General features: G+C 42.6%; 1 protein-coding gene across 1 annotated transcript in view; it reads left to right on the top strand.

The window, feature by feature from the left end:
* The window catches only part of ctnna2 (catenin (cadherin-associated protein), alpha 2), a 121,662-nt gene extending 109,196 nt beyond the window's left edge, over positions 1-12,466 (top strand). The window contains exons 15-18 of the mRNA XM_053855010.1: positions 1,572-1,753; positions 3,582-3,687; positions 9,593-9,727; positions 11,098-12,466. Of these exons, the coding sequence (XP_053710985.1) occupies positions 1,572-1,753; positions 3,582-3,687; positions 9,593-9,727; positions 11,098-11,385 (711 nt within the window). The 3' untranslated portion in view covers positions 11,386-12,466. The remainder of the gene's footprint in view (positions 1-1,571; positions 1,754-3,581; positions 3,688-9,592; positions 9,728-11,097) is intronic.
* Positions 12,467-12,788: the final 322 nt, after the last annotated feature.

The following is a 12,788-nucleotide window of genomic DNA, read 5'->3' on the forward strand; positions in this document are numbered from 1 at the left end:
GTAGGTTTTGTCAGCAACTGTTAAGGTTTATCTGTATCATGCCGATGACTTTTACCGTTCTCAAACAGGGGCCACTTAAAGAAATAATCGACAAAGAGTCTTGATGTTTTCTCCATATAAATAATAAAATAAACACATTGACAGGACATATATAGGACAATGCACATGATACAGAGCTATTTTCTGTCTGACCTCAAGAGGGCCACAGTAGAGGAGCCACACATTGGCCCCCAGGCCCAGGTCTGTTCTAAAACATCGGTCAAGTGCATGTCTCACACTAGTTTGCTCCTGAGCTGAGTGTTGTTTTGGTATATTGAGGGAATGATTTGCTTCCTCACTTGTGACTCCAGGCATCAGCACAGTAATTGTTAAACAGTCTTGAGGCTAGCGATCCTTTATTGTCTGCCGTCGCCATTTTCAAGCGGAGACCAAAGCGCTTCTTTCAAAGGGCGTTGACTAAGCCTGAGCTCATGGGCACAATGGTTGCTGTCTGAATTTATGTTGCGCGTTCACACTGTTTTCTTGGAATAGTGTCAGATGAGCAAGACGTTTTTCTTTTTTTTTTTTATTCTTTTTTTTTCTTTTCCCGCCGACTCGTCTACTTGGGGACATTAGCGAAGTGACGCATTTTCTCACTGAGCTCAGCCCACTCCCACACACACACACACACACACACACACACACACAGCTTAGCTGTGAGAGCAGCAATGAAGATGATGAAAAATGGGGACGTGGTGATTATTTCATTAAGAGAGAAGCTATTCTTCCTGGACAGTCAATAGCGGATGAGGTGCAAAAAACAAAAACAACTCTGACTTTCCTTTTTTTTTTTTTTTTTTAACGTCCTCTCTCTCTCTCTCTCTGCCCCTGAAAGTCAATATAATCGACCTAATGAAAACCAGGTTACTTCACTCTCTGTCCCACCTCTCTGACAGAATGTTGAACAAATGCATTATTCATTCTCTCGTCTAAGGAGTGAGGTAATTATACATCTATCTCCCAAATAATACAGGCTCCTTTACTGTGCCTGTGACCTTGCCACACAATTTATGCCTTTTTGGACCTGCCCTCTGAGTGTGCTAAGAGAGCAAATGTATTTCAATAGACAGTGAGAAAAAAAAAAAAAAAATGAAAATGGATTTGCTCTTTATGAGTATAAGATGTCAAGAGGTTTGAAAAGGTCCGGTCCTTAAATGAAAAGTTTTAAACTTTATTTGGAAGCATTTTAGAAGGGCACGGATTGTCACAGACCGGGCTTAGCGTTGAAGTATTTAAATGTGGATTAAAAAAAAAAAAAGGAACAAATGTCAGTTCAACTTTCTTCCAACTACTTTTGTCCTTTTACGCTTTATATTTCACTAATCCCTATTCTTATTCACCCTTTCCCTCATTTCCCTCATAACCATATCTCCCGTCTTCACCCAATTCTCTCCTCTGGCGTTTCCCTAATTCCAAGCCATTTTTCAAACGCATTCCACTTAATTTAATCCAATTAACAGTCCGTCCCCACCACCCCACCACCACCTTTCTCTAATACTTGTGTGTCCTATATTTGTGTTTTTCGTCTGCAGGCTATCATGGCTCAACTTCCACAGGAAGAGAAGGCCAAGATTGCCGAGCAGGTGGAGAGTTTCAGACAAGAGAAGTGCAAGCTGGATGCTGAGGTGGCCAAGTGGGACGACAATGGAAACGACATCATTGTTCTGGCCAAGCAGATGTGCATGATCATGATGGAGATGACAGACTTCACCAGGTGAGATGGCAAGCGCAGGTTCACTTTGTGTTTTTAACGTGTATTTTTCATCCACCTAAACGTTATTTCACACCAATTTAACCAGCAGCTAAATGCAAGGTAATGGAGACACAATGGTCAGGAACCCGTCATGTGGCTCTTTTGACAGCACAGTGCCAACTGAGCACAGTTTTTTCTAGTTCCAGTCAACATCACACAACAATCGCCGCTGTTCAATAACATGTGGTTATCAGGGTAGCTTGTGAGGAGACGTCACGCGCAACAATAAAATAAGTTACGGTGACTTCAACAGTTCACAAGATGTTCCAGACGCCAAGGCAGCCGGTCGCAGTAGTTGCTCACTGTAAAGTGGATTTTACAGGCAAACAAGACTGAGCCTCTTCACATGAGACCTTTGAAACCACCGCAATTGTTATTCTCATTAAAGAACTCAATGCTCTGTTCTCGGAGCACCAAGCTGTTCAGCTGACTGCTCTGGAGGCGGAGCCATATTGTCGCGATCGGCCAATGCGATTGGTTGACTGGACTGCCAAGCATCATGGGAACCGTTCAAGTCGCTGTCACCGAGTTTATTGTTAAGAGTGATCGCAGGTTTCAATCGATAGACAGAAATGGCTATAATATATTGGCCACCTGGTTCATGCACGGTACGTTCATTTTAGTTCCACTAACATTGTTAAAGCTTGGTTCTAAATGAAGTTATTGTTAGAAAAAAATATTATTGTTGGTGTTTCTTTTCGTGGTTTTCAGCATAAAAATATATGCAGCTCCCATGGAAGTACATGTTAAGTTATGTGGGTGTTTTGGCTCTCTCAGTCAAGAAGGTTCCCGACCTCTGCTATTGACAGAGTCGCTTGTAGTGAGAAAACAGGCCGAAACTACATCCCTGATTTGACGGCGCGTATTCGATGCCAAAAATGCAACTTTTGTGTGGTGAGCCCACCATCCAGTGGTAATTTCCTATTGCACGTTCCCGGAGAAAAGATACCATCAAAACCATTTCCACTGCAGCTTCGACAGACATTTTATTAAAAGAAATCTAGATCCATCAGAACCAGTCATTTTCAAGCTTATTCTCCATCTGCCATGATGCTCATACATACCATTATGCAGGTTATTTTTCAGTCTTTCTGTCACTTCATTATACAGCATTTTTTGTGTATGTATCTTAAAAAAGCAATTGAAAGTTTGCTTTTCGGTTTATTTTACATTTCATTCAGGTAAAACATTCTGAAGTTACATGAAAAGAGACCTGCAAATGCATCTTTTTGGGAAGGTGTGGCTGTCAACAAGCCTTTAAAAATACATTGTGCATTCATTTCATGTGCCAATTGTAACAGCAAGAATATGCACCGACAAATCATCTTATATTGTCTACGGTTCAGTTGAAGTCAACTATTTCTAAGTGAATGCAACTTCAGCGCAGTGTTGCACTTGCACTGAGATCCTCACACGTGCCATCATGAGAGGAACAATCGGTCGACTGTGGTTTCAGTGTAAACAAGCTCAGTTACGACAACCGAACATCACACTAGTCTGCACAACAATGTCATCTGTCGTTGTGCATGGAAACAAGGTTGTAATTACATATTTGTGTCCGGAGAAAGCACATTATTTTCTGTTGTCTATAGCTTGGTTGAATTTTGCTTTTTAAGAAAGAAAAAAAAAACCCTGCAATGCAGCTGGAACTTATCTCTAAGATATTTTTTGGCGGAGCAATGTGATCATGCTTTGAAGAGATTCTCTGCATGTCCCCAAACGTGTTGTATCCACCCACATGTCCTCACTTCTCTCTTTTCCTGTCTTGTTTTTTTTCCTATTTACCCAGAGGGAAAGGCCCCCTGAAGAACTCCTCAGATGTGATCAATGCAGCAAAGAAGATTGCAGAGGCCGGTTCCAGGATGGACAAATTGGCTCGTGCCGTTGCAGATCAGGTAGCTTTAAATCCCACTGTGTCACCAACTCTGCCATTTCAGACTTTGTCCTCAACTTCGCTATCAATCCATGTCAAGTAAGCAGTCATTGGAAAGGTTGTGGCTCAAGTGGAGGGTTGTGTCGCCTCCTAATTTCCTCCTCCAATAGTGCAACACGCAACTGAAGACGGCAACTTGTGACTCCAGTAGAATTTGATTCCAATGAAGGTATCGCATCCATTACCAGATGAGTGCCTCTCTAAAATAGACAGAGAGACCGTCTTCAGCATCGAATCCATCACCTCCGTGCAGAGTGGTGTGTGGCGAGTGAAGTATCTCAGGATGCGCTGGGCTCTCCAGGTAATAGATAATGATCCCTTCCTCATTTTATTTGTCTCTAATGAGCACGGCCAATAAAGTACCGCGCACGCCGCCCTGATTTATCATCACCACTTGTTGGGCTGTTTGCATCATTTGCTCGCAGTCATGACAATTATTACAGATATCATTAGGGTCTCGTCTACCTGACTGCCATGTTCCATGAACTGAGCCTTCTTCTTTCGATGAGATGAGTTGATACACAGCGGCAGGACTGTTATGAATCTATCTATCAGGTCTCTTGAGAACAAGACATACTCTACATACAGTTCTTTGTGAAAACATTATTTTTAGTTTTTGCTAACACGGTGAAGTACTGTGGGGAAATTTGATGTTGCACTCGCACTTGCGAGTGTTTTATTTCTCTCAATTCATATATATATTTTTTTGAATAATGCCATCAGGTGATTAATAACATGTGGATCTCTCTTTTAAAGCTGTGCTGCTGTGAGATGCAGTGGTGAAAAAAACGTTTTTTAAACCCCCCCTGGCATTCTACTGTGTGTTAATAATAATTTAATGATACGATGGTTTATTTATTTTGTTATTCAGTTTTGAACACATTCTCTGTTATCTGTTGATTTTGATGCCGACAATGTTGAGGACTGTCAACAATTTCTTTCTTGTAAATAACAGACAAAAGTAATATCCAAACAACATACGTATAAACATACATTTTTGGAAATAAGCAACTCTTAAGTTCTTCCAAAAAAGTCCAAATTGACTCTAAGAGTATCATTTTTTTTATATACAGTATGTATTAATGTGGCAACTGTAGCCACTAAATATTTGAGTGCAGTGTGCTTCTATGAGTGGAGATCATAGCGCAAGCTAGCGTTCGAGTTGAGCCCACCAAACCAAGCCGAGGAGAAAAAATCGCCACGATTTCTTTTGCAGTAAGAAATAAATGTGTGTTTCTGTATGACCAGTAGATTCTGTATTCTGGAATCAGTTTAGTTTCAGTCTTGGTTTCAGCCCTCTTTGGTCTAGGTATTGGACTTGGGCTCTAGTATGGTGGTCTCAACTACAACATCGGGGCGAGCATGCAAAACTCGAGCTTCAACCAAACTCTCAAATGTGTGAAACATTTCCTTTTTTAAAATATAAAGTAGCGTAATTTCCGGACTATAAGCCGCTACTTTTTTCTCGCGGTCTGAGCCCTGTGGCTTATACAACAGCTCGGCTAATATATGGATTTTTACAGGCTGAAATCAGACTAAATCAGAGGCAATGAAATCGATAAATGAGAGGCTTTTTATTTACCCTTGAAGCACTCGAAATCTGCTGTTTTCACCCGTGTGTCCACAGATCAACAGAGTCAATCTCCTGGAGGTCTGGAATTGAGAAGCAGCCTCTGACACCGGCAGTGATGTCGGAACTTTGGGCGAAAACAGCGCATTTTGAGGGCTTTAATGCGAACGAAAGATGTCTCGAGACAAAGTGCGTTCAGCGTAAAAGTTCAACGTGAACACAAGCGAGTCCTGTTTTGGCCGCTGTCTTGGCATGTTTCCACTATTTCCTCACTCTCGATGCTGGACCCCGTTTTTCAAAACAAATTTTGAGAAGCGTTTTTAACCACTGGCCTTGTCCACAGCGCAGACAGCACCACTGCACCTGTGGCTTATAGACTGGTGCGGCTCATGTATGTACAAGATCTATTTTCCTATCTACTTCAATGGATGAAGTGACCACCCCCCAGTGCTTGTGTGGGCTTCCGTCAGGCAAACGTCCTCCTCAGTTGTGTGGTGTGTGTGTGTCACCATAGAGCGTCTTAACTTCACGGTAGTTTATGAGATTGAGACATTTTTGAATAACCTTTTTAAGCACGGATTGATTCATTAATAAGCTTCCCATCTACGAGTGCGGGAAAAAAACAAACTGCGCAGCATGACTTTTAAATCTGATCCAGTGGCTTTGAGAGCTTTGACTTTCAATGAAAATGAGCCTCAGTAATGAGTCTTCACAGCCACACAGAAACTGAATCATGCCATTGCATCACTCGGTGAGTATCCAGCATCCAGTCAGTGAGGCTGAGGTGGCACCAAATGCCAAGTGCCATTCCTGCCTCATGTTATAATTGAATGCTGCTCTTGCCATTTCCATCTGGTCCCCTAAGTCGCAGGCCTTGTTCCAGTGACACCGTATTAGCACAATTGATGAGTATGTGTGAAGCACAAGTGGAAACAGCAGGTGGGGGTTTTGCTTCGTCATTTAGGGGGCCACAGTTTGGCACCCAGAGTGAGAGAACATTGCTCTGAGTTGCTTGACTTGGGCCCCACGATGTGGCCGGAGAATCGCCAGCTGCTTCCCAAACAGGACTCCGCGAGGGTGAGTTGTTGGGATGTTCGGTCACTCCCAAGCAAGTGTAACATACCAACGCGTGCAATATGGGTTTGTTGGTGAAGTATGAAGCAAACAAGTCAGCTATTATTTTAGAATCTTAAGCACTGGTCAAATGGGACTCCCTTTATGTTGCTGCAGCGTGTGCTCTGTCAGTGACAGGGAATATAGTGTAACATCATGTAACAGGTTTCATCTGTCACAACTTTTCTTTGCTCCAAACTGGCCTCTTGTCTGTCAAATGACTGTCTTTGGACCATCTATAATACAGCGAAATCTGATCAAACAGAAAATGGAACAAAGCTAGAAATGAAACGTCAGAAAGTTAGATTTTATTGTCCTCACAATTTTTTTGATGGCTTTTCACTTGCAGAGCAATTTTAATACCTCAGTCTCCACTCCTCGCGCAGTTTAATAAAAAATAGTAAAAAATAGTAAAATAGCCTTCATTCTGCACTGAGCCAAATAGGATCTTGCAAATATCGAGAGTGGGTGCGAAGGTCAAGATGAGTAGTATAAGAGTCAGAAATAAGCTGGTGAATTTGTTGTTGAATGTTAGGTTATATTGATATCATAGATGGGTCTCAGGATAAAGCATCGGTCTCCTTCATACCATCATATTGACACCATAACAACCATATAATAATAATAATAATAATAATAATAATAATACATTTCTGTGAGATTTTCAGTTACATTTATCATATTTTTGTGGCACAGGAAAAATATATACCACACCATACATATACAAAAAAAAAGATAAATTATATTAGTATGAAAGTATCAAGTTATTTTATGTTTTATAAAAAAAATAAAAAATTACAAACTTGAACAGACACCGCCTCAAACATGAGCGTATACCTCTAGTTTTGAGCATCAGGAATGTTGCTTTGTTCTTCAATAATCCCCAAATAATTGCAAAATAAATCAAATCTGTCTAATCATAAAACAGGAAGAAAGCATTTCTGAGCACCAATAATGCTGACCACTGAACTGGACCCGTTGCTCTTTCTTTCACACAACAAAATAAATTAAATGGATCCATCAACCACCGTGCAATAAGTGAGCAAAAAGCAAAAGTCTTAATTCCTCTTCATTCTTAATCGCAAAATAAAGTGCTGAAATAAAAACAACAAATCACTTCTGGTACCTTGTGAGCAGAAATATATATATATATATATATATATATATATATATATATATATATATATATATATATATATATATATATATATATATATATATATATATATATATATATATATATATATATATATATATTACAGGCGCGCCCTTGATTCTTGGTCCGTACACTGAAGATTCTAATGAGGGTTGTTGGTGAGTCCTTCACCCCAGCGGAGTGGCTCCTGTTCCTTGGGGTCGTGTTCATCGATGAAGGGAAGATGGCGTGTGAGGAGCACCGATCAAGACATTGATCTGTCCTCTTGGGAAATCGCTTTCCCAAGTGCTAGTTTCTCTGGTCTACATCTTAACATACGTTTGGTTGTCACCAAAGCGGCAAGACTGGAGTGGGGAAGCGTGAAGCCGTATCATGAGTGAAGCGTTGAGCGGTTTCTTTTTTCCTCATTATTATTATGACTGAACGCACACATTGACCCTGGTTAGAAACGTTGGGAAGCTCTTGGATTGGAACACCTTCACACATCTTGAATGGCAGTGAGTTGCTTGGCTTTGCCTGCAGCGATACACGTCAGTTTGGAGGCCATTCTGATGCAACGGAGTAGACAGTAGCAACTGAGGAGGATGCCACAGTTTCACCAGAGAAAATGCCCTGACTAGATCCACTGTTTCCAGCAATAATCTGCCTCCATAGAGAGGACAAATTCCCTGGTGGTCGTGAAGAGCTGTGGACTTAACAAAGACAAATGTTGTGTTTTTGCTTTTCATTGAATCATTTTTGTTAACAGCTGGTGTGTTAGACACTCAGGGGCCCTTTGTATGTAGGGCCTTTCTTTGGAGCGGATATGAGCAGGAGAGACCAAAAAGGCATGTCTTCTTATCAGAGCCCGACGCCACCCTCCTCTGCCTGAGCTCACAAGACAAGGAAATGAGCTGTGCATTTCTCCACGCAGGTCTGCCCAATGTCCTAGTTAGGATCGTTTAATATTAATGCCGAGAAGAAAGGTGTCTCCACAACGTGATGCTCGCGGTGTTTAAGTAGCTGCTCTGGTGTTCTTAACCCACAGGGGTTTAGTGGGCCATGGTTGACACCTGGAAGTCTTCCAAGTGGAATAATAGGGGCGAAGGATGTTATAGCAGGTGATCTGAGGAGGCTGTCCTCATGTTCCAGGTTGGTCCATTTACCGCGCTGAATGTGGGGTTGAGTTGTTGAAGTGGAACGAAGGTTACGGGGACAGATCGGGTCTCCAAGCACATATAAAACAAGGGCGTTCTGAACATAGTTTTACTTGGAAATGCACGTGATGTGTCCAAACAGTCAAACTTCTGCCATTTCTTTGGTGTGGGTTCAAGTGTTTAAAGGACTGAATGGACTTTCAAGACCTCATCTCTTCATCTGGTCCTGAGTCTGATCTATACCACACTGGGTGAACAGCCTAAAGTGGAAATCTAGGAAATGACACTGCTGCAAAGCACCACCGATAGTGGCTCTTCTCTGCGGAGAAAGAGCCAACAGCAATCATAGCCATCATCTTGTTCCTCTTTTCTTACTTGTTGCCTGCACTTGGATGAGTGGATGGAGCTGTAAGAAGGAATATTGATAGGAAAAGTGCATGTCATTTTATCTGACCGGCTTTATTACAGTACTACACCAGCCTTTTGGATTGCAAAGCATTCAAAATAATGCTTGAGTGTTTCAGAAAAGTTGCAACTACAGAGATTAAAAAGGGTTTTAGGTGAAAGACACGTGGAATAAAAACATTTCTATTGAAGTGTGATGCAATTGAGTCATGGATGGTAGAATACTTTGAATGCCATGTTGTTGATGTACTGTTTAGCATCTCATGTTTGCTGCTCCAAAACATCCAAATCGGAGTTTTAAGCGTTGACATCCCCAAGAGCTATAATCTTGCTGCTGTTGGCTACACTCTGTACCTCAAAACAACATGAACATGGACTTTAGAAAAGCCGACGTAGCTTGGTTCATGTAAATCAATCACCAACTCAAGTACATGTTGAGGAGTAATGATGGGATGCAGAATACTCACCAGCCTTTTCTCCAATCCAGTGCCCCGATTCCGCCTGCAAACAAGATCTCCTGGCCTACTTGCAGAGAATCGCGCTCTACTGTCACCAACTCAACATCTGCAGCAAAGTCAAAGCTGAAGTTCAGAATCTGGGCGGAGAGCTCATCGTCTCTGGGGTAAGTCTGGTGGCACAAAATGAGACACGGCTGCTCTCCATCTCCCCGAGAACAACCTGTGTCTGACGGTGATGGGCAAGGCTGCCTCCTTTGTTTCATTGAATGTAGCTCACAGCAGATTTTATCGTGAAGACAAGACGGTTCCCCAGAGGAATTTGGCTGGAAGCATTCACTCTTTAAAAAAGTTCTGAAAATAAGCCGTCAGCACCAATGCCAGTCTTTATAGTATGTTCTTCAAAAGCTAAAACAGAGCCTGTTTCGTCTGAATGCCCAAAGCATCCTTCTAGTTTTCCCCAGACGTTGTAACACTGCCGTCCAGTTGATGTTCAATATTATCCTGAGATGGCTCAACAACAGCGCAGTGTAGTAGTGACAGGACTGGAAGTGGTGTTATCATGCTCTCCAGAACGCTGAGACCAAAGTTCAAATATATATATTTTTTAAATCGTAGCTTAAGCTCAACGGCTGCGGCAGAACAAAAGTTAAGGTTTGGACGTCGAATCTGCGTTCAGATCAGTCTACTCTTGAACCGATTTTGTGTGGCATATTTGTGTGGCCACTTTGCTGCCCACCTATTGGAGCTGGCTTTCAACTCTAAAGCTCACATGTTGCTTGTTGCTCTACTCCTTCAACATAGTAGAGTTTGGGACATTTAATATAGATAGAGCTGCAAGAAAAAGAAGGCGGAAGAGCTGTCGACACGGTTGAAGTGAAACATCCAGAGGAGAAAACAGGAAGTTGAGAAACTGTTGTGATGGCAGCGGAGCGGGAGCTTCAACAGGACACATTATCTGTTGTGCGGACCATTCAAAGGTCAAGCTAGGAAGAAGACTGGAGTCTGAGGAAGATAATGACAGATAATCTCATTGAGAGCGGTGAAACTGTTGCCATAGAGGAGGGAGCCTGGCGGAGGTGTAGCGTTCTGCGCTCACCTTTCAAACGGAACATGTCTTTCACGTTGCTTCGTGTTTTCTCTTGACTCGTCTCTTCATCATTTCTCAGGAATTTCTCGCCCTTTGACTCGCATGCTATATGCAAACCCTGCTGAGTTTTTAACCTTTTCATTCTGGCCAGTTGGAGTTAATTCTCATTAAGTCCAAGAAGTTGACTCGTCTCTGCAGGAGGCTCGATGCCCACTGGCTGCTGGCCCTTAAATGTCAGCCAAACAAAACAAAGAGAGGCACCACTAGCGCTCCTGCTAATTAAGAACCGCTCAAATAGGAGGCCACGGCGAGAGGAGTCTCTTTCCGTGGCAGTGGCCTCACATCACAGCAGATAGGACTCGTTCGACTCCTTTTGAAGTGAATCATCACTGGTAGCATTTGATGACTTTAACGGCTCTTTTCGTTCCTCGTCGGCGCTTCTCGCAGCTGGACAGCGCCACCTCTCTCATCCAGGCCGCCAAGAACCTCATGAACGCCGTGGTGCTGACTGTCAAAGCCTCTTACGTGGCCTCCACCAAGTACCAGAAGGTGTACGGAACTGCAGCAGTTAACTCTCCCGTGGTGTCCTGGCGGATGAAGGCTCCTGAGAAGAAGCCGCTGGTAAAGCGGGAGAAGCCAGAAGAGTGTCAGACCCGTGTCCGGCGGGGATCCCAGAAGAAACACATCTCCCCTGTCCAGGCCCTCAGTGAATTCAAGGCCATGGACTCCTTCTAAATAAACCCATGAGAAAAGAAGAAAAAAAGACGACAACAACATGATGGTGGCAAGTTGAAAAAAAAGTACCTTTTTACGTTGTGTTAACCCAAGTGTTTGCCCCTTGTGTACTTGTTGATACCTCAGGAGGACTCGTACTTGTCAACTGCCACACTCCTGTGGGGACTGTGGGTCTCGCAACTCACAAACAAACTCTATTTATCGATCTTATTGTAGCTTATTGTATGAGAGCCAAACTGTGACAAAACATGCAAAATAAAAAAGGAAAAAAAAAAAAGTATCTTATGAGCGGAGAGAGTAGCATTTGAAAAAAAATACCCGTGGCAGTTGATATTCTAGCTTTATCATTAACGTGCTACTGACTGGCTGCTTGTACACACATTTAAAGGCTTGGAATGGATCGCTCTTACGCACTGAGGCGCGTGTATCGTTTCTTAGTTCAGTCTTCACCAGAATATTCTTTTCAACGGGAAAACGTCTCCACCGCATTGAAAGGCAAACTTGAGTCAATAGCTATGAGTTGAGGATTGATGCGATGTTCAAAGTCATCCCAATTTAGCCACTTCAAAGAGATTGTTTTTCCCCTGTTGGCCCTCAGCCAGCCGCACAGCATGGGGTCAAATATTAACTCTGTGTCCGGCCATCTGTTCTTTTGCTCATAGTGTTTTAGTTCATTTTACCGCTGACGTTTTGAAACATGATCCTAAATGGCATTTCAAATGAATGAATTTTGAACCCTCAAGTTATACACTGCCCTCCAGTCCGTCGTCTTCACGCCGCTTCAATTTGTTTTTTATTGGACTATGAACCTGTGCTTTGTTTCAGTAATATCCTTGTTGCCGATGATCTGGCCGAGTCATGTTCTGTTGTCCCTGAAGCACACTTATGGTCCTACTGTATTGCCTTTTTTTTATGGATTTTATTTAATGATTGCATCACTAACCATGATGAACTTGAAAGTTGTGTAGCTTATAAATATAGACGACGAGGGTTGAGTAGTTGTGGTTTGCTCAGAGAATAGAATCCCTCCACACAGTACCTTTATATCCATCCTTCTCTAATAAATACTCCCTTCAACTTCACTGTCTCTTGTCTTCTTTAGTCACGAGGGAGACGTGTGTGTGTGTGTGTGTGTGTGTGTGTGTGTGTGTGTGTGTGTGTGTGTGTGTGTGTGTGTGTGTGTGAGTAGACATCCTGCTCCTGCAACTCGGGAGGGATGGCGTCGACTGTGCAGAGATAAAGAGACAATGTTGCAATTTCAGTCCGGAAAAGGACAGAATAAAGCGCAATGAAAGAGGCAAATCTGATTAATGACTGCCAGTTCTGCCTCTTCCAGCGGAGTTGGAGCTAAACAGTCATCCTTACTAGACTGTTTGCCTCCAGCTGCAAAGCTCTTCCTTGTT

The sequence above is a fragment of the Synchiropus splendidus genome, chromosome 2 (assembly GCF_027744825.2).
Source record: "Synchiropus splendidus isolate RoL2022-P1 chromosome 2, RoL_Sspl_1.0, whole genome shotgun sequence".
NCBI classification, from domain to species: Eukaryota; Metazoa; Chordata; class Actinopteri; order Syngnathiformes; family Callionymidae; genus Synchiropus; species Synchiropus splendidus.